We start from the raw sequence: 21540 nt of genomic DNA on the forward strand, positions 1-21540 counted from the left end.
TTATCTGGGATGGAAGAGCTCCTTTAGAGAAGTGGAATTTAATAATAAACTGAAAACTTCGTCAAACATTGTCCCACGCAGGTTTTATTTTTTTCAGTGGAGGGAGGAGAAGGCCAGCCCTGGGCAAAAAGGTGACGTGATCAGGACTTCCTTCCACCTCACCTGCTCCCTTCACCCCTTCCCAGGCCCCTTCCCAAAACAGACTACGCTTTCAGCGTGAGTGAGTGATGGCATGACTAGGGAGTGCAAGTTTAGTCATTCATCTCTAAACAAAAGACTCATTAATAGACATTCCAATTTCTAGGAACCATGAAAAGGTATGGTAACCCCCAGCGGCTCCCTCCCCATTGCCCTCCGTGAGTCATTGACAATCACTTGAGCTCCTATTATGTGAGAAGCATTGTGTGGTTGTCACGGAGACAGGTTAGCATTAAGTTTATGGCCTGTGAGTTGACAGCCCTCGGGACGGAGCCCCAACTGGATTGTAGCTTCATTAGCCTGTGTCAACCTAGGGCTCCCTCTTTTCCTGCGCCCACCTTTAAATGTGCCATAACTGCCACCTACAGGCAGCTCAGTCTGGAACCTCTGTCCACCCCCACCCTGCACAGGGCTGGTTCAGCTTTCAGGTCTCAACTGAGTTTTCGCTTCCCAGAGGCTTGGTCCCCGAGTGGTGATGGATTTCCCTCCTCTGCCTCATCCCTGCTCTTTCCCTGCCACATGGGCCTTTGATGCTCTGTAGGGTCATCGCCTGTTTTCCGTGACAGACTAAACTCTGTACAGCTGGGGGACTGGGACCGTCTTCTTCATATTTGTATCCGCAGGGCAGAATACCTGGCATCTCACTGAATATTTGTTGAAAAGAATTCCTGAACTGCCCTGGTGCAGGGGCTTAGTTTGTTGGGGCATTGTCCTGTACAACAAAAGTTTATGAGTTCAATCCCCCACCCCCCGCCCTCTCTCTCTAAAATCGAACATATCCTCCAGTAAGGATCTAAATTTAAAAAAGAAAAGAATTGCTAAGTTTTTGGCCAATGTGTTACTTTGCACAGAAGGTCAACACCTGAAGATCTCAGTGCTGATGCTCAGCCTATTTCTCTTTCTGTGGCTAAAACCCTCCCTCCCGTTTGTCCGGGTCTCCTAGAAATGCCCTTTTCTCCCCTCGCCTCTCTCGGCTTCTCTCCCAGGCTTAGCTTTTAGCCCTCTGGCTTTCCTCCCAGGTGCCCTGACTACCCTGAGCTGCCTGAGTGGTCTTCACCGAGCGGCTCGTAGCCTCACTCCGCAGGAGCCCCACCTCACTGTCTGGGCAGCGGTGGGCTCACGCCTACGAGAGCTCAGCCTCCTGCACACCAACGCCTCGCTGTGATGGAGGGCGCAGAAGGGCGCCCAGGAAACCTGGCACCTCTGGGTTTCATTACACAAAAATCATCGTGATCATTTCCAGCACTGACAGTGGAGGAAATGAGTGGAGCAATGATTATGCTGAAGAAAAATTTCAGGCCAGCCTCCTTAGACACCCCACCCTCCTGTCAGTGAATGAATCACTCAGAAGGTGAGCAAATGTGAACCTCAGAGGTGATTGCACTCCATGTGGGCGGGATGGGACCCACGGGCAGTTCTTGCCTCCTGTGACTTTCAAAAGGCCTGTCTTCAGTGTTTACTCCCGGGGGAGGGGGGAACTGTGCCTGGTATTTGAGCTGGTGAGTCCCTTATACTCTCCCACCCTTGCAATCTTCGTAATGTAGCCCAGGAATCTTAAAAGATCGATCTCAAAGTCCTTCAGTGATTTCCCAAACCTCCCCGCGGCCTGTGAGGGCCTGTGTGGCCTGGTTGTGACCTCCGCCTCCGCTCACTCTGGTTTCCTCTCACGTCCTTGGACTCTTCAAGCCTTTGCCTGTCCAATTACCTCTTCTTGGAACGTTCTCCCCTCCAACCCCCAACCCTGCCATAAATGTCCCCTTCCCTGCGGATCTCAGCTCAGAGGTCACTCACAGACAACACGTTCCTGATCCCAGAGTTGCTCAGGTCCCCCTTTAAATGTTGTCATAGCTTTTCTTTCTTTTTTTCCCAAAATGCTTATTGGAATTACTGTTGGAGAGTCATTGTATGAATCCTCCTTGCTAGATCCTCGACTCTGGGGCTGTGTCTCTGGTTTGCCCTTTTGTGGTGGAGCTCAGCTTCCATACGTGTCAAATTTCTGCCCACTGCTGCCTTCCTGGAGCCCCGGGCCCGGGCGGAGGCCTCCGGGAGCGTGGTTAGCCGGCAGCCCTTGGCCGGTCCCTGCAGAGCCGCGCTGCCAGTGCCAGAGTGCCTGCCCGCCTGCGCAGTTCCGAACATCCACAAAGGCGTCTTCGGTTTAGAAAAAACCCTGGTGGAAAGCTTGGAAACAAAGCCAAGGCATTGTTGCAGAAGAGATTGTTTCATTAACAGCTTTTTTTTGCTTTTGAAATTTTATCTGCAAAGGGAATTTATACACTACTTTCCAAGGTCTTCATCATAAGAACAAACAAACAAAAACCAGAGAGGCTGAGAGAAGACTGCAAAGCTCTGGTCCCAGAGGTGTGGCCGGTCCCAGATATTCAGGCACACAGCCTCCCGTGCCTGGCCCTGCGCCCCCGCTGAACCAGGCCTCAGGTTAGTGCATGCCATCCCGTCTGTGTCGTCAGCCTCTACCCCCACCTCGCTGAGCCATTGAAACAATGGTCCTAATGAGGAGCAGCCCAGGCCTGGCTCCTAGCCTGTCTTCCCAGTGTAAGTGTGTCCATTGGTAGATTTACTCAGAGGGCGGAATAAACGGGAGGCGGGCCTTTCTCCACTTGGGACTCACCTTTCCTTGTCCTTCTCCCTCCTCGGCAGCGTGGCTTCGTCACCTAAAGCGTCAGCACTGTGTCTGCTCAGCCCTTGGGGAGCCCGGTAGGTGAGGGCAGGAGAGGGGCAGGAAAGGCCCCCCTGGGGTGCTGGTGCACCAGTCCTCTCCTGCAGGAGCAGATCAGCGCTCATTGTGCCCTGGGACGTCCAAGGCCCTGTGAGGGGCCCGTGGAGCCTGCAAAGTACCCTTGGCCTCTGGGCTCTTGCAGTGCAGATAGATGTAAAAAATCAGTATATGGTGGGGACCAAATGAATCCTGCAAATAATTTTTAGGAGAGAGTGGCTTGAGGGGCAGGATTGATCATTAGCAATGAACACTTCCAGTCAGTCCTCCAGGTGGGTTCCGTGATCGCTAATCCTTGGTGTGGGGTATGCGTTTGGCCATAAGTGAGCCCCACCCCCCCATTTGACTGGCCCCCGCCCCCCATGATTGTCATATGATTTCTTTAATTCTCTCACGTTCTTCATGGTGGTGGTTCATGTGGGCATCATCTCCAGCTGACTGAATTCTCCAGGACAGAGGCGAGTGTGGGTCCCTGCCTGTCACTGTGCCTGGAGGGCACCCCATTGCTGCTGTTGAATTTCACACTGTTGTAGAGACCGGATGTGTCAGGATGGCTCCCCAGCCCAGCGAGGGGGCCTACCAGGGCAGGGGCCGGCGTGACTCTAGCCTGCGCAGATCTGTGGATGGACTTGGGAGGATTGGAAATGGAAAGGAAGTGCTTTGGCCTTCAGCCACCGCCTCGCCAGGTGTGTAAAACCCTCCTAGCCTTCTGGAAGAAATGCTGTCTCAAGATGAGCCCAAGGCTGGGGACCGTTGGGAATCCAGGCCCACAAAGGATGGCCCAGTCTGTGTCAGAGGGTCCCAAGGTCGTATCTGCCAGGTGAGGCTAGATCACAGTGCAGTGAGAAACCACCCCAGACTCAGAGGCTGAAACAACAAAGGTTTATTTCTGGCCCCTACTTCCCTACTGCGGCAGGTAGGGTAGGCGTTGGGGGGCCTGCTTACCACAGTCTCTTAGGAACCTGGGGTGGGGGCAGGGGGCCCCCACCTCGAGATGTGCTCCTCCCAAGCCAAGTGCACCTGGCTCTTGATGCTTCTGCCTGGAAGTGACTGATCCCCAACAATGAGCTGCTAAACTGCCTTGTCCATCTCTGTCCCCTGGACGCCTCAGCTTGTCCCATCTCTGGTGCCTATAATCTCAATCAGCCCCACACTGTTTAACAGTGGCCGTTCTGGGGTCCCATCCCCAACTCATCAGGCCAAGGGATTCCCAGTATTACACCTAGAATGTGCCCATTCCTTCTCCTGGATCTCTTGCTCCCGAATCTCCAGGGAGGGAACTGTTCCTGCAAGCTGGGAAATGGGAGTACCTTGGTCACTCCCACCCTTTGTGCTCAGTGCCTCGGTTTACCCATACATAAAACGTGGGCTGTAGCTGTCCCTTCTTACATTACAGAGATTCAAAGAATGGTAATAATAAAGAACTGACTGCTCTTTGGAAGAAAGGGGCTCCATCTACTTCCATGATTGTGTCCTCTAGTTCCCCAGGGCCACCACCCTGGAACCTTCTGGAATGTGCTGCATGGGCCAAACTAGACAGGCGAACACAGGGACTGTTGGGGGTTGCGAGTGAAGGTCTCAGGCCCGGGAACATTCAAACACAGGCAACAACGTTGCCCAAGTGCGTGGAGTTCACAGGGAAGCAGGGTCAAGGCTGCTAGCCACGGAGGAGGGGTCCTTGGGCCAGACGACCCAGGAATCCTGGGAGGGCAGCTGGGGGCGGGAACCCTTCAGAAGTGGGGGGAGGCCTGCAGAAACGGCCTCCACAGGGGGGCCGCCGGGGGCACCAGGCCCAGCTGCTCCAGCTGCAGCCGCGTGTGCCTGTAGGCGCTGACGTTGCTGTAGAGGGCGGACCGGCCGTTGTGCGGCCTTGGGGGGCAGTGGGCCTGTGGGGTCAGGGTCCCCAAAAGGCCGTGGGAGGGCTGGAACCTGGGGGGCGGAGGTGGGTTTGGAGCCAGGGGGCTGCCCGGCCCTGAGGACACGGACAGACTCTGGCTCTGGGGGTGGCTTCTCGTTGATGGGCTGCTGAAGGGGTCACTGGCGGAACTGCTGCCGCCGCTGCGATGGCCGGGCGGGGGGCTGCGTCCTGCTCGGGGCTGCAGGGGTGCGACCAGCCGGGGGGACTTCAGGCCCATCAGCGGCTTGGAGGAGGCGTAGAGGCGGCGGAACTCCTCGTCAAACATCTCCACCGCCTGGCCCGTGAACTTGGAGAGGATGTTCCGGTGCACATGGCCGCAGAGCCAAGTGAAGCTGTGGGAAGGCGAGAGAGTGAGGGTGGGAACGGGGCCCACCGCCAGACTTCCGGGACCCTCCTTGGGGGGGCGTGGGGGCAACGGCGGGACTGGTAAGAGGGGGCGTCCCATGTCCCCTGCTCCACTGTGCCGCCTCCTTGCGTCCTGGCAGAAGCCCTGGAGGGAGACAGCGGGGCCCCTTTCAGAGACGGCGAAACTGAAGCTCCCAGACCAGCGAATGTCTGCTGGGGAATGATGAAGTTGCCAGAGTGACCTTCTGGCCTCGAGTCAGGGTCCCCTCCCGGTGCTCAAGTTACAGCCCCTCACATGATCCCTGCGGAAGCACAAAGGGGCTGAGTGCCAGCTGAGTCCCAGGGTCCCCGACTCTGTGCTCATATGAGTCATCCAGTCACTGGGGCCTCGGTGGCTGCACCTGTGAAGTGTGGGAACACCTGCCTCTTCTAACCAAATGGGGCGGGGGAAGTCAGCTGCCTTGGAAGGCGGGGGCTGAACTTTCATGAAAATCTAAAGGGTGTAGCTCTGTTTTCAGGCACATGGACCCAGAGGGGTGGACGGGGAGGGAGAATCCTCTGCTTTTCAGGAGGTGGGAGAGAGAATACGGGGTGAGCCCACAGGGCTGGGCGTGAGTGCATTTGCTGGAACGCCCACAGGGGACGCCCTCCAGCGGAGGCTGTGTCCCTCTGTCCCTCTGTCCACCTGCAGGTTTTAAGTGAAAGCAAAATGCCCAAGGCGCTTATACATTACTTTTTATGATTCCCAGATTTAACCACATTCCTTTCTACTTCTGATGGAAAACTCCTCATCACCCCCCCCCCAAAAAAAACTTTGAAAATGCCTGGTGACGGACGGCACATAAGACCCACCAAGAGCATCAGGTTATAGACTCCTGTGTCCCTAATAATGTGGACCCAGGCATGGGGAGCGATGGGGACAGATGGTCAAGGGAGGACAGGTCATCCGGAGGGATGGCACCAGGGCTGAGCAGAGAGAGCCCCCCGCGAGGGTCTCAGCCTTCACCCGCAGCCTGCCTCTGGCCTTGCCAGTCAAAGACAGGGCTCAGCCTGCAGGCCCCGCTCTGTGAGGCAGGGAGAGGCCGCAGGAGGCTGGAGCAACCCTGGGAAGAACAATGAGGCTTTGTTTAAACCTCACCTCCCGCCCAGGAGCGGCCCACAACAGCCCCAGACTGATGAGCAGCTGATGCTGAGCCTAGGGCCTGCCAGGTGACAGGGAAGGTGGCCGAGACAGGGACCGTGGGACTTCCGGCTACATTAAGAAATCAAACGCCCTGTGTGTGTAGAATCAGGCCAGGTTAGGTCAACAACTGCATGCTTGGCTCAACAGAACAGGTCCAAAGGGGCCCTGGCCACTTCTCAGGTCCCCATGCTCCTTGTGCACCCTGCACCCCCAGCCCTGAACCCCTGGCACGCCCCACAGCCCTGCTCACCCTGCGACCCGCACACCCCTGTAGCGCCTGCGCGCTCCGGTGCCCCGCGCAGGGATGCACCCCACTTACTCTGCGTGTTCAGGCATCCTGTGCACGAGCTTTTACACATTCTTTTCTCCTACCCATGATACAAAATACATTTTATTTTTACCGGTTTTTGGCCCTTAGAATTGACTTAATTATAATGTTTGGCTCAAGACCTACGCTCAACATTGGTCAGTTCGTGGCCCATTTAACGGACGCGGCTATTCACTCTGTTGTTTTAAACAATGTAATAAGCACCTATGAACCCATCACCTAAAATCAAAGCTAGCAGCCCTGGCTGGTGTGGCTCAGTGGACTGAGCGCTGACCTATGAACTGAAAGGTCACTGGCTTGATTCCCAGTCAGGGCACAGGCCTAGATTTCGGATCAGGTCCCCAACTGGGGGCGTGTGCTCATTGATATTTCTCTCCCCCTCTTTCTCCCTCCCTTCCCTTCTCTCTAAAAATAAATAAAATCTTAAAAAATAAAATAAAAGCTAGCATGTTAGCAATAACTTCATCTAACCATATGGTTCGTCCCGCAACCTACTTTCCTACCTTCTTGAGCTAGAGGAAATCATCACCTCAAATCCTATGTCATAGTTCCCATACTTTCTTTTTTCTGTAATTAAAATAAATTTTTATGTATTCTGGAAAGTAAATATTTTTACTTGAGTTTTTTTTAACATAGCAACTTTTGGCATTCTTCACTTAATATTATATTACTCAGACTTATCCATGTTATCTCTTGTTGCTGTACTTCCTCCATTTTGACTGCTATATAATATTCCACTGGTGGCTGGATTGTGGTTTATTCGTCTACCCTGCCATTGATGGGAATTTGGGTTATTCCACAGTTCTTCTGTTGTGAGCAGTGCTGCTACGAATGTTCTTATATTTGTCTTCTGTATTGCGAGCCAATTTTTCTTGAAAATACATGTTGGAGTGGAACCACTGGGTTAGAAGCTAGGTGAACATTCAGCTTTCGGAGAAATTGCCAAATTCTTTCCAAAATCCCTGTACCGATTTGCAATCCCATCAGCAGTGTTTCAAAGATCCTGTAAATCCAACATTTGGTATTGCCTTATTTTTTTGCTCATTGAAAAGGTATAAAACAGTAATTGTTGTAGCCTTGATTTGCATTTGCCTGGTTCCCACTGATGCTGAACGTCTCCTCCTGTGTTTTCACACGTGTCCTGAAGTGCCCGCTCACGTCCCTCACCCACACTTCTGCTGTGCTGCTGTGATTCATAGGAGTCCTTTGTGGTTCTTCACACTAACCCTGTCAGGGCATCATAAAAACCTGTTCCCAGTTTATAATCTGACTTTTTACTTTCTTTAAGATGTCTTTCCATGAACCAATATTCTTAATTGCAATATAAACAGATTTAGCAATCTTTCCCAGGCAATGGACTTTTGTGTTCTGTTTAACACAAAATCCCTACCCCCATCCTTACCCTAAATCCTAAAAATAATCATCTACATTTTCTACTAAGAGTTTTAAAGTTTGTTTTTGACATTTAAGTTTTTTTAACCTATTGGGGGTTGATTTTTTTGTGTGTATGTGTGAAATAGAAATCAAATTTTCCATATGAAAAAATAATTATTTTTCCAGTTTCTTCTTTCCCCACTACTCAGATGTGCCCTGTCTTATGTGCATTGGGTCTGTGCTTGGGCTTCTCCATTCTGTTCCGTTTGTCAATTTGTCTTAATTATTACAGCTCCGTGACAAGTCCTGATCTCTGGTAGGGCAAGTCCTGCCTGTTTCTCTTCAGGCTTATCTTGGCTACCTTTGGAGAAACACATTTTACATTGTGACCTACTCACATGTACAAATACATACATAACCACAGAATAAGTCCCAGAACCTCCCTTACCTCGGTGTGCTCTGATTATTTTTATTCTATTCTCTTTCATTACAAAAGAAAAGGCTGAGCATCACCCACCAGACTGATTTCATACCCTACAGAGGATGGTGGTGCACAGTTTGAAACACTTTGTTTCTTGAGCCACACTGGACAGCCAGGACCTAACATGAACTTTCATTCGCTTATTCATTCACAGAGAATGTGCAGACACTGTGTTAACGTACTTCCTGCCAGGAATGCAACAGAGAAGAAAACAGACCCAGTCCAGGCCCTGACATCATGTCATTTACAAATTGGTTAAACAGACCCACGGAGAAGTTCTCCAGGGAATGATTGAGAAGCTGCCACCTGCAAGAGGAGTGAGCAGGATAAAGACCATAGGGAGGCCCTCTCCAGCAGAGGAGCAAACAGCAAATGCAAAGGCTCTGAGGCCAGAAAGCAGGAAAGGCCTGGGAGGAGGCCAGTGTGGCCACAGCACAGTGGAGGGGGAAGAAGAATTTTGCTGAGAAGGAGACCGTGGTAAGAATGTGGTTTTCTTTCTAGGATAAGTGACAAGCATGGAAGGATCTTAAGGATAATGCAATCTGGTTTGTGGTTTAAAATCTTTCTGTGCCTGGTAGAGAAAGCCCAGAGATGGTAGTGCGGGTCAGGGCAGCAGGAGAGTCAGGGGCCAGTCAGAAGGCCATGTGGTGGGTACCGTGCTGTTCCTCATGCTGTTCCAGCTGCCTCATTTGGCCCCATGTCCCCCTCCCAATCTTTCTCTTCCTCCAAGGCCCACCACCACCTCCTAGACCTGCTAGCAGATGGGGGAGCTCCCTCCTGCTTGACCCCAGGGCACCTTCTTCTCTCGTGCTAATCTCAGAGCACACATCACACGACTCCATGGCCATTTCCCCATGTGTTTAAATGAGACAGAAGAGTTCTGTATCCCCACAGCTGGCAACTGCACCTGTGCTGGGGTAAGACCCTCAACAAGGACTTAAATGTTGACAAACACAACCTCCCCCCACCCCTTGGCTGAAGAGGCAGACAGAGCTCTTCAGTTTGGGAGAATTACATACAACCAGAGAGAAGGGCCACCATATTAGAAACCCAAAGATAGGCAGACTGAAAAAATGGGGTGAAGGCTTTCCTGATTCGTTCGTTTGTTTTCATTGGAGACAACTCTAAGGGTCCCGGGAGAAAGGATCCTGATGGGCCGGCCAACAGATTGCCTTTGAATATTGAGGGCAAAATCATTATCATCGTCCTCCCTGCCCTCTTTCCAGGAGCCGGGTTCTCCCCAGTTCTCAGGAATGGCCCTGTGTGTCTTCAAGCTCATTGTCACCCTCCTCCTGGGACCTCCTGCATCGGGGTGACGAGCCCAGCTTGGCCTCAGTAGGCACCAGAGATCTGGAGCTGCTCCTCAAGGAAGCTGGTGACTGTGGGCCAATCACCTACCCTCTGTTCCTTCATGCCCCATATGTCAGTTGGAAGAGGAACACCTCCCGCAAGGGTTGTGAGGAGGATTAAATCCTTACTTAATCCTTACAGGTCTGATTACGCCTGGCACAAAGCTCGCCCAGGTTAACCAAGGGCCGGGGCCAGCCCTGGAGGAGCTCTCGCTGCAGCAAGAGATGCCAATGGAAACTAGGCTTCATTCTGCCTACTGGAAATATGATTTCCCTCTCCTCGTTTCCTCTTCTGGAATTTCTTTCTCTGTCCCTTTTAACTGTATGGAAATCTTTTTAATGGCTCGATAGCCTCTTGCCAGTCTCACAAGTGGTTGCTAGGGGTTCAGGAAAGGGGGGAATGGGGAGTGACTGCTTAATGAAGGGATGTGGCTATGCCAACCCAGAATATATATGCCTCTCTGACATGAGAAGTATCTTAAGCTGAAGGAATTTGAGAAACAGAGCCGGGAAATGAACTTGAGCCATCTGACTTCTAGGCTGAGCTGCTGCCGCTTCCTGTCTCAGGCGCCACCAGTAGGTCCCACAGAATTCGGTGATGCTCTGACAGGGAAGGGAAGGAGGGACCGGAAAGCTGGTGGTAGGGGGCCACAGAGAGGGACGTTTGTCATTTATCTAGGACACTGTAACAGTTCAGCAAGCCCTGGGCATTCTTAAGTGAGGGGAAGGCTGTCTGGGTACCCTCTAGTCTTCTTGGGGACCATACATCACCTCCTCCAGCCAAGGTGACATTGTTCAAGCCTGCCCTGCTTGGCAGCCCCTCAGGACTCACCCTTTCAGGTCTGTCCCCTTCCCTTGGGGCCTTGCCAAGGTACTGGATGGCTAATGGCAATCATTATTGAGCACCTACTATGTGCTAGGAGCTATACCACATGTTTTTGCAAACTGTCTGCAAGGGAGGATATTGTTACCCCACCCCCATTTTACAGATGAGAAAAGAGATGCTATAAAAAAAATTGAATCACACACTTTAAATGGGTGAGTTACCTGGTATGTGAATGATATCTTAATAAATTTGTTATATTAAAATAAAAGATTTGAAAATAGCACTGATAGGTATGGCTCAGTGGATTGAGTGCCAACCTGCAAACCAAAAGGCCGCCAGTTCAATTCCCGGTCAGGGCACATGCCTAGGTTGTGGGCCAGGTCCCCAGTTGGAGGCGTACAAGAAGCAACCATCAATGTATCTTTTGCACGTTGATGTTTCTCTCTGTCTCTCCCTCCCTTTCCCTGTCTCTAAAAAATAAATAAAATCTTAAAATAAAATTGAAAATAAAATGGAGAACATATACCCCAAAACGAATGGCATGGTTTTATAATCACACCTGAGAGAGCTAAGGAGGGAATAACAGGATTCTTTGTCTTAATGTGATATCAAGGGAAACTGGGTCACTGGAAGGTGCCCCTCTACCCTGACGTCCTTCCAGGAAAAGCCCATTTCCCCCCTTTTGCCCAGGTCTGTCCTCCCTCCTGGGGGCTGCTGGCCAGGAAGGGGGTGTGTGCCTGAGCAGCGGGAGCTGGTCTGCACCACGCTCAGCCTTGGCCTCCCTGAAGCCGCGGCAGCCCAAACCCAGCACTCACCTGTACGAGCCGGAAAGGACGTATCTCCAGTCCGAGATGATGAACTTCTCCTGGATTTGGCCAGCAAACTTCCGGCCTGATTTGGCACAGTACACCTCCGCCTCCACACTCCGGATGGAAATGTTCTGTTGGAAGGACAGTCAAGGAGTCGCTCGCTAATTATCTATCACGTTTGCCTTGGACAGAGTCTGGAAGGATGAGCGCCAGCACAGAAACAGGGGTCTCTCTAGTTGTTGGGGGTTACAGGTCATTCACATTTTTTCCGTGGCTCAATTTTTCTAAATTTCCTTCATTGTCCTGACATTACTTAAAGTAATAGGGGGGTGGGGGTGGGAGATGGTAGAATTTTTAAAAAGCAGAAAATAGGAGACAAGGGCCTGGTGCCCTCAGTCTGGGACCCCCTGGACCACAGGGGTCTGGCAGGCCCAGCCTTGCCCTGTAAGTAACTTTAGTGACTAGAGTCCCTGACCCCAAGCTGGTCAGAGCAAAGGCTCAGACCAGCCAAAGGGGGCAGCTTTGGGGAGACCTCCATGGCCCCTCAGTTGTTTTGTCTGAAATAAAGGGCGTGCCCATGACCCAACTCATCAGGGGTCCCATGTGGCCCCTTCTCCCCAGCGACGCCTGCTGTCTCAGCCCTCGTGGAGCTCTTGGGAGGCCGGAGAAATGACTGGAGGCTGAAGCGTGGGGCTCTCGGAGGAGGGCGGAGCGCTGCTGAGACCACGGGGGTGCCCGTGGCTGCTGGGCGGGCTCGGGAAGGGGGCCCTGGGCCTCCCCCAGCTCCTCCAGCCTCTCCATAAGCTCCAAGTTTGCGGGAGCAGGACCATGTCCCACTGTCCCAAGGTGGGCAGAGGACTGTCAGGTGTGGCCGCTGGGAGCCATGTAGGCAAGGCTAGTGCTGCCTCCCCTGTTTCGATGGCCTCACTCTGAGCAGGTGGGATCCAGGTGACATCAAGTAGACTCAGTACTAGAGGACCTGGGGCCTGTGACACCAGCAGGTGCCTGAACTCAGCTGCATGCCAGTCAGTGTTGGAGGACAGGAAGGAGAGAGGGAGGAGGGCAGGGTCTCCAGGAGGCTGAGCAGCCTGAGCTGCAGGGGCATCAGCAAGGAATCCCCCGTTAGCTGTGCACTGGGCTGCTCATGAGATCTGTGGGAGCCTTGACATTTGATCTTGAATTAGCTGCCCCACATCTGACACCCTAAGGGGACCCTTCTCTCTGGGTTTCTTTTCTTGCTGCCGGAAGAAGGAAGTGGGAAGTTGGGGCAAGTCCGAGAGGGTCAGCTTCCTGTCGGGGCTGTGGAGTCCCAAACGTGAATCAGACAGGTCCTGGACGTTGCTCCGCACGGTGACGCGCATCCACTGGGTCTCCTCCGCTGAGAGCAGCAAAGCCGGGTGCAAAAGAGACCAATGCCCACCAGCTGCCCCCGGGCCCTTTGTGCATCAGGTCTTCTTCCTGCAGGAGCCCCGCCCCCTTTCTCCCATCACTGCAGTCTAGGAAGCCACGTGTTCCTTATGATGTAGCTACAAGATAAGGGAGGGCCACCTGACCTGCACTCTGAACGAGAACTAAACCTTTACTAGGTGAAGCCACTGACATGGGGGGCGGGGTCTGTTACCATGGCAAAGCTTATCTTGTTCTAATACAAGTATTTCTTGGGTTCTCATCAGGGCCCCTACCTTGAGGTGACTGTCTGAGATCTGCACTTTGTCACACATCTCCTGGAAGAGCTTCACACCTCCCTGGTCCAGGAGCACACAGACGAACACCCCGCGCTTGTTGGCCGCCTCTAGAATGTCGCAGAAGATCTCCACGTCTGTGAACGCATCCATCAGGATGGCCAGAACCTGGGCCAGGGAAGAGGGGTCAAATCCCAGAAAAGTCAGGTCCAGGGGCTGACTGGTTTCAGCCAAACGTCCTTGGTCCCCATGGGCCTGGGAGAGCTGGCCCCGCTGGTGCTGAGTTGGAGGGGAAGGGAGGGTGGGGGAGGGCCTGACGCAGCAGGACGCAAGGAAGGGACAGGAACAACTGGAGAGGAGGCTCCTGCCTCTGTCCTGACCCAGCCCTCCAGCCCCGCCACGATCCCCCGGCCTCTTTGCCCACTGTTGGAAAGGAGAATGCAGAGCAAGAAGGAGAGAAAAGCAAGAAGAGAGGGGAAGAGAAGAAGGAGGGGTGGTCAGGCAGGTTCAGAGGGGAGGGACAAATTAACATCATGGATTCTCAGCCACCTGCAGCTCAAAGGCGCTCTGTGGCCACGGACTCCTTGCCTCAAACATAATCCTTGTCAAGACCCCAGATATATATTGTTTATTGATTTGAGAGAGAGAGAGAGACATCGATTTGTTGTTCCACTTTTCTTGTATTGTGTCCTGACCAGGGATCGAACCCACAACCTTGGCATATCAGAACGATGCTCTAACCAACTGAGCTACCTGTCCAGGGCAAGAGACCTCCCCCTGTTATATAAACTAGACTAGACAGTGGGTTGAGGGGGTTCACTGCATCTTCTGTCACAACAGAAACCCAGGGAGTGGGGAGCCCTCGGTACCCAGCAAGGGGGAGAGACACATGCGTTCCTGCCCGGCAGGCGTTCCTCTCCTTCCTACAGCAACACCACAATCTCACTTTAAGAAGTCTCCTCTTGCCCTGGCTGCTGTGGCTCAGTGGATTGAACGTTGGCCTGCGAGCCTAGAGTCGCTGGTTCGATTCCCAGTCAGGGCACATGACTTGGTTGCACATCAGGTCCCCAGTTGGGGGCACAAGTGAGAGGCAACCACACAGTGTTGTTTCTCTCCCTCTCTTTCTCCTTTCCCCTCTCTCTAAAAAATAAACAAACAAATAAAAATAAATAAATTATTAAAATAAAAGAAGTCTCCTCTTCTCCGCCATAGGATCTCACTTATATGTGGAATCTAAAGAACAAAATAATAAACAAACAGAACAGAAACAGACTCGTAGACACAGAGAACAAACGGATGGTTGCCAGAGGGCAGGGGATTGGGGGCCTGGGGAAAAGGTGAAGGGCTTGAGAAACACAAATTGGAAGTCACAGAATAGTTGCAGGGATATCAACTACAGGGAATAGTCAATAATATTACACAAACTATGTGTGGTGCCGGGATGGTACTGGGAATATCAGGGCAATGCTTTAAGAAGTATACGATGGTCTAACTACTATACTGTACACCCGAAACCAATACAAAATAATATTGAATGTAAACTGTAGTTGAAAAATAAAATTGTTTAAGAAGTCACCTTTTCTCCACGATCACTGTGGTTTGGGTGGGGCTACCTGCCATGCCCTGGACTGAGTGTGGAAAGGGCACACCGCCAAGGCCAGGCCAATGAGAACACTGCATTGCCACTGGCCACAGAGATCGGCACAGGGGCGGTCGCATGATCTGAACTATTCTAATGAGAGGCAGCCTCCGTCTGCTGCTGGGACTCTTGGGGAAAGTAGGCATTCTTTCTCCTGGAGTTGCTTAGCTAGCAGACTCTAAACTACAGCTGCTAGCAGCATCTTGCCGCCACGTGGGGACAGCCTGCTGGAAAATGAAGTCAGCCCCGAAGAAAAAAAAAAAGCCCAGAAGTGGAGACAGATTGCCAGTAGCATCGTTTGAACATCTGATTTCGGTCATGCCTGAAGCCAATCCTACCCTTGACTTTTCTGCTGTGGATGTCAATGTGTGTTCCTCTTCTTGAGCTTATTTGGGGTTACTTTCTGTGATATTGTAATTTACGATAAGAAATGCAAATTTGGCTTCATCCTGTTGCTGGCATCATGCTCTGAAAACATCTGGAATTTCCTAAGTGGTGAGGGCAATAAAGGTATCTTTAATAATGGACCAAACCTAAGGATGGGGGGCTGGTTACCAGGAGAACCAACCCCGTGATTAGGGAGTTAGAAGTTTCAGGCCCACCCTCATATTCCCCCCAACCCCAGCCCCTGAGATGAAAAAGGGGCTGGAAGATGAATCAATCACCAACGGCCAATGATATAATCAATCATACCTATGTCATGAAGCCTCCCCCCAAACCCAAAAGGACGGGTTCAGAGAGCTTCCAGGTCGGTGAACAAGGAACGATTAGGGGAGAGTGGTGTGCCGGGAGAGGGCTTGGATGCTCAGAACCCTCTGCCCACACCTTGCCCCGTGAGCTCTTCGATCTGAATCCTCCTGAGTTAGATCCTTTTGTAGTAAATCGGTAGTCTAGTAAGTAAAATGTTTCTGTGAGGGCTGGAATTTAATCGAACCCAAAGAAGGGGTCGTTGGAATCTCTGACCAGTAGGTCAAAAGCGCAGGTCACAACCTTGGCTTGTGAGTGACATGAATTGAATTGGAGGGCACCCAACTGGTGATCAAGAAGTGTGGGGAGAGCCCCCACACAGTGGAATTGGAGCAGAATTAGACCTTTATGAAGAATCCTTCCTAATACTTAAACTGCAGTATATTGATTGACAAGTCAATTATTATGAAAATTATCATGGTTACATAGAAACTGTAAGAGTAGATGGAATGTTAAAATAAAGCTTGCTGTGTAATGTGTGCGCAACAAACACGTATTAACAATTAACAATTTTTTTTTTAAAGCACAAAATGGCGGCGGTATGCCCACCAAGGTCACCAGTGAGAGCAAGCAGAGCGCAGACAGACAAGCGAAGAGCCCAAAGCAGCAGTCACAACAGGATGGTGGACCGTGGCGACTGATCTTCTTCAACACGACCAGCAATAATCACGTTTCACCCTTCACAGCAGCAGGCGAAGGGGATGGCTGGTGCCGGCTTGGAGCTGGCTTTCTGCCCTGCTGCTGTGTGGTGTCTGGACAGGGGAGCGACCTGACCTGCTGAGAAGCTGCTCCCCCTGGGCGAGAAGGCAGCAAGGGGGTTCTTACAGTGAGACGCACTATCCTTGGGGGCCAGCCCTGTTGTGGCGCATTTACGTTTGTGGCACCAATAACCCCCAAGGTCTTCTCTGCTGAAGGACAAGTGCCTCCTTGGCTAGGCTGTTGACAAAAGAGACAATAGTCTCCCCCCAGGCTGTCAGTAAATGCCCCCAATTGCCTTCCAGTGAGTCCTTGTTTCCCTGAGAGTTTCTGCTCAGGTGGCCTCACTCTGTCCCTGTCCTGACCCTCGACCCTCCTCCCTCTTCTCACCTCCTTCAGACCTGCTTACAGTGACTCAGTCGTGTGTGTGTGCAGGCACCACACCAGTATGTGTAGGGGGAAGGACACAGCCCATCCAGGGCAGGGTCTCAGCCTGAAAAGGCAGCCCTTGTCCCCCCGAGGGGTGGGGAGATTCTTCCACCTGGCTCCTCTGCAGGCCCTCACTTCACCCACCCAACCTCCCAGAGGGCTCATTAGATTTTCTTTCTACACTGAATCTGTATTTCTTGCCCGGAGAACAGGAGAGGCAGTGGGAGAGGGGGGTTGAGTGAGGAGAGGGGGCTTGCCTGCGGAAGTTCTCCAACCTTCTGGTCTCAGGACCCCTTTACACTCTTAAAAAATTATCAAGGATTCCCAAGAGCTTTGGTTCATGTGGATTAAAGCTACTGATATTTATCATACCAGAAACCAAAAACTGAGGCAATTTAAAAATGTTTATTTATGAGTTATTTAAAAATAACTAATACTAGTTACTTAAGACAATACTAAGCCCATTACATATTAACATAAATAACCACTTAGTGAAAAATAACTGTCTTCCAAAACAACCACAGAACGCAGGGATCAGGGCAGCTGTGTGCTGGTGTCGCAGACCTCTGCGCGCCTGGCTCAACGGAAGGCAGCCGGCTGGCTCGTCAGCTTCTGCGCAGTCTGTTGTGATCATGGTTTGGGGGGAAGTACACAAAGCCGTTGTAAACTGGCCTCACACTGATAAGTGGTTAACGAGGGCCTGGTTGAAAGGGTCTCGGGATCTGTGGCCACACTTGGAGGAAGCGTTAATCCGGGCTTTTGTTTTTCATATTTGATGACTCTTTGACCTTGCAGAGCTAGCAGACGCCTAGCCAGAGCAAACGCCTTGCCTGTGAGTACACCTCTGATACACAAACCAAGGAATCCAGAGCCAGCACTCCAACCGCCCCCCTTTTTTAACTCTCACACAGCAAGGACCCCTGCCCTTAATCACCCAGGGCCAGACCCTGGTCAGCTAGGGACCACGGATAGCCCAGAGCCTGCCCAGGTGATGCAATCTCGCCAATCTTAAACCACGGACTGCGCTCTGCCTTGTCTTTCCTGCAAAACCAAAACAAAGGCTTGTGCCCGTCCTTCCTCCTGGCTCGTCCTGTCTCCTGACCACCCTGGTGTGTCCCAGGTGGCTCTGCATGGCACGCTGTGCCTCCTGCTCCTAGGAACTGTGCGTACAAACCTGTCCTCCATGTGTGCATGGCTTGCTGCACCTGGTTAGAGCAAATCGCAGGCACATTTAAGCAAAGAACTGTTGCTCACTCTCTGGCCTAAAGCAAAAGGCACAGCAGCTGCTGGCTCCTGCCAGTCTCTGATCCTGTTCCCACCCTCATCACTCCTTGAGGTGCCATGTCAACAGGCTCTGTCCCACCAGATGGGTGATGCTGTGTCCCCGCTTCCTGTACCCTCAAGTCCTCTCATACGTGACCTTTGTGTCTGACACTCCCTAGGCCTGAATTCCTTTTCCTTCCCTCTCTGCCTGGAAAACTCTTACTCAGTCTTTGAGACTCAACCCAGAGGCCACCTCTTTGTGAAGCCTGCCTTAGTCACCGTCCGTCCACTTCCAGGCACAAAGCGTTGCTCAAGCTCCAGGCTGCCACCCATGAATGTATTCCTCCTCTCCCTTCCCTCCTTTTCCTCCCTCCCCTCTCCTCTCCTCCCTCCTGGGGCAGTTGGCAGGGAGCTCCCCAGAGGGAAGGAGGCTTCCTGCTCTGCTCTGCCATCCTGGCTTGGCCGACAGAATTCCAGGCACCATGACTGGCACATGGTCAGGAGCTCTCGGTGTCCTCAGTCACAAGCTGCAAGTGGCTGCCCGCTGTCAGCTGCAGCTCCTACTACCCCAGGTGCACAAAATGACTCTTGGGCACAGGGCCAGACGGCCACTCCACTGTCTTGAAGCTGCAGAGGGGTGAGAATAGCCTCCCAGGAAAGTAATGTAGCATCTGTAAAGATGTCCCTCTCTGTCATTGGCTCTCATCACTTAAATTATAAAATCTGGTTACATTGAAAAGAACTCAAAAAAGGACAAGCAGATATTTAAGTCTTTTTTGTTGCTGTTGCTGGGACCCCAAGTTTAATACTGTGTAAAGTCAGCAGGCTCCAGAATAACCCACCGGGGGTGGGAGGCTGTGTGTAGGTGGGGAGGGAGGGAGGGAGTGGAGTCCTGGAAAATGTGAGCAGAAGGTAACGGGTGGAGTGATGACTTTTCCTGTCACGGGGCTGCTTCAGAGCAGCATCTCATGTTTTTGTGGCAGGGTGGCAATAGAAATTGACAGGTGGTCCGAAGCAGGCAGCCAGGAGTGTGGGCCCTGCCTACGTGGGGCTGGCTGCACGACCTGGGGCAAGTCCCTGAGCCTCCCCAGGCCTCAGAGTCCCTGCTGGGTAAGGTCCCTTCCAGCTCCAGGGGCCCGTTTCTAAGTGTGCTCGCTCCGGTCTCTCTGCGCGTGAGCATGAAGCTCAGTGCTCTCCCAGGGGCTGGGACCCCGGCAGGGTGAGCAATCCTCTTTGGAAAGAAGGCAGGTTGGGGGCTTGTGAAACATGATCCCCTGGCCGAGTCTCTCTCCTTCCCCTCCTCTCCACCCAGCAAGGCTTCTCCCTCCTGTCTCTGTGGCCCAAAGCCTGCGGACATCCTTTCTTTCACCAACACAACATGTTATGAATTGGACACAAGACTTACAAAACAGATTTCACTTAAAAGTAAGAATTTCTAGCTCCTCTCAGCAGGTAGGTGGAAGACCTGGCTCTGTCCATGCTGAGCTGTGGCCACCTCTTTGGGCGGGTCTGCTTGGCCACAGACCCCACCTCTCCCTCTGGTCCGAGGTCCCCATGAACTTGACCCATTTTGTTGCCGGCCAGGCCTTTGCAGGCAGAGTTTGTGATTACATCCCTCCCCACACACACAAACACATACAGACACCCACGAGGGCCTAAGGATGGGCTGCTCCCACACAGATGGCAGGGGAGCCGGATCCCCAGCTACAGGCTGTCCTCGAAAGTAGCCTCTGATCCCTGCTGAGACCTTCAATGGCTCCCAATCGCCCACAGTGGGAAGAGCAAACTCTTCAGCATGGCTCAGAACCTCTCCAGTTCCTCTCCCACCTCCTGCCACTCAATGCTGAGTGACATGCAGACTCTCAAACCTTCCACGCTCTGTGGTCAGTCCTTTGCATACGCTGTTCCTTCTGCCTGGGACCCCCTCACCTTCCCTGCTTTTTGCCTGACTAATGCCAACTCCTTCGCAGGACCTGAAGTCCTTTTCTCAGGAAGCCTCTCCTGCATTCCCAGGCTAGACCAGGTGCCTCGCCTCCATGCTACCAAATGAAGGGGCCACTCCACTGGGACCCACAGTCCTTCCTTGTCCTCTCTGACTTTGCTTAGACCTGTCTGTGCACAAGTGACCGTGCAGCACCTGAAGCCATTGGCTGGCAGGCAGAAAAGGGCCTAAGCGAGATTTGAAGTACAGAAGAAGCGTTTGCAGCAGCATGGAGCCTGGGTGGCTGGGGCTCGGGGTGGAAGACCAGGGCCCGGCAGGAAACTGCTGTGGGAGTTTCAGTGATGGGGGCTGGCAGTGGGGCCCAGGCTGCGACAGGCAGATCCAGGAAGTCAGTGATCCCTGGTAAGGCAGCCATCCCTGACTCCATCGCTCAGAAAGGGCCACACCCCCCTCTCTCTCCTCCCCCAGCCCCCATTCCTCCGCCCGTGGCCATGGAGACACAGGCCGGGCCATCGCTACCTGGCTGGTCCGGGCGATGCAGCGGCGGATGAGGTCCCTGATGTTGTTGCGCTTGTCCGTCTGGAAGTACACGGTGGCGCTGGACCTTTCCTTCAGGTAGGGTTTCTCGGCCGAGGCCCAGGTGTGCAGCAGGGCAGGCTCGCTGCCCTCTGAGGCCACAGGGTAGTAGGTCCCTGACTGCAGGGAGCAGCAGTCAAGTCTCTTGGGTCCTGCCTCGGCCCCTCCTGGGGTCTCTGGAGTACAGGGGGGCTCCTTGGCTTGGGCCTGGATATACTGGGCCTCCGCCGAGGACAAGAAGTCCACCTCCCCTTCCTTGCTGAGCGCCTGCCAGTAGGCCTCGGGCCCCCCATCCAAGAGGGCATCCGTGGCCAGCCGGGCGCTCTCATTGTCGCTGAAGTCAGTCCTGGCCGGCCGGATCCACTGGCTCTTGACATCTTCCAGGCGTTTGCGGATCTTGCCCACATGCCTTGACAGGCTCATGCTGCCCTGTCCCTGAGATGTCGGGGGGTGAGAGCAGGCACTCCAGCTATTCTTGATGTCAGAGGAAAGCAGGCCACACCATCGAGGAGGAGTGGAGCTCTGGGCCCTCTCAGGACAGGTGTGCACCCAGCGACCAGGGCTACCTGCCACCCTTCACACCCGCTCCGAGGAAGTGATTTGCCGCTGTTCTGAGCAATGCTTCACAGAGATCACCGACTGCAGGCAGGGGTTGGCTTATCTCGGAGTGGCACCTGCCCTTCCCGCAGGCCAGGGGTCTGGCTCAGTCACACCTTGGCACACTCAGCCCTTGGGAGATTCCCTCCTCCCAGTGGCAGCGGGAGGCCACGGTGAGCCAGATTTCCCGCTTGCTTGTTGCCCAACCCTCCCGGAGACCCTCAGTCTTTGTTACAAAACAGGGAGCCTCTCCTTATACCACTTGCCCTGTGCTGGGTCCCCAACTGTGCTCCTCAGTTCAAACACCAACTGCTTCAAAGATCAGAGCGGGACATACTGCCCTGGAAATCTTCCTCCTGACCTGTGTGAGCAGGGAAGCTGGGTGCAGGCCAGGTGCTCCGCCTCTCTCTTGGTAACACCCAGGTTC

At 53.0% G+C, this 21540-nt stretch overlaps 1 protein-coding gene across 1 annotated transcript; it reads right to left on the bottom strand.

The window, feature by feature from the left end:
• Positions 1–4601: 4601 nt before the first annotated feature.
• Positions 4602–21113, bottom strand: SACK1A (scaffolding CK1 anchoring protein A). The gene is made up of 4 exons (XM_090282739.1): positions 20460–21113; positions 13225–13392; positions 11549–11673; positions 4602–5179 (listed from the first exon to the last, which is right to left on the bottom strand). The coding sequence occupies exons 1-4, from the start codon at positions 20937–20939 to the stop codon at positions 4660–4662; spliced, it is 1293 nt and encodes a 430-aa protein (XP_090138865.1). The 5' UTR covers positions 20940–21113; the 3' UTR covers positions 4602–4659.
• Between the last annotated feature and the right edge of the window lie 427 nt (positions 21114–21540).

This window comes from Furipterus horrens, unplaced genomic scaffold (genome assembly GCF_987537825.1).
Source record: "Furipterus horrens unplaced genomic scaffold, mFurHor1.1.pri manual_scaffold_7, whole genome shotgun sequence".
Classification (NCBI taxonomy): Eukaryota; Metazoa; Chordata; class Mammalia; order Chiroptera; family Furipteridae; genus Furipterus; species Furipterus horrens.

Bases quoted from the DNA above. Each gene is read 5' to 3' on its own strand.
- SACK1A (XM_090282739.1), bottom strand. From the start codon at position 20,939: ATGAGCCTGTCAAGGCATGTGGGCAAGATCCGCAAACGCCTGGAAGAT. The intron at 11,674-13,224 runs GTAGGGGCCCTG...TCCTTCCAACAG, and splicing joins TCTCAGACAGTCACCTCAAG to AACATTTCCATCCGGAGTGT. The intron at 5,180-11,548 runs GTGAGTGCTGGG...GCCTTCCCACAG, and splicing joins GTCCTTTCCGGCTCGTACAG to CTTCACTTGGCTCTGCGGCC.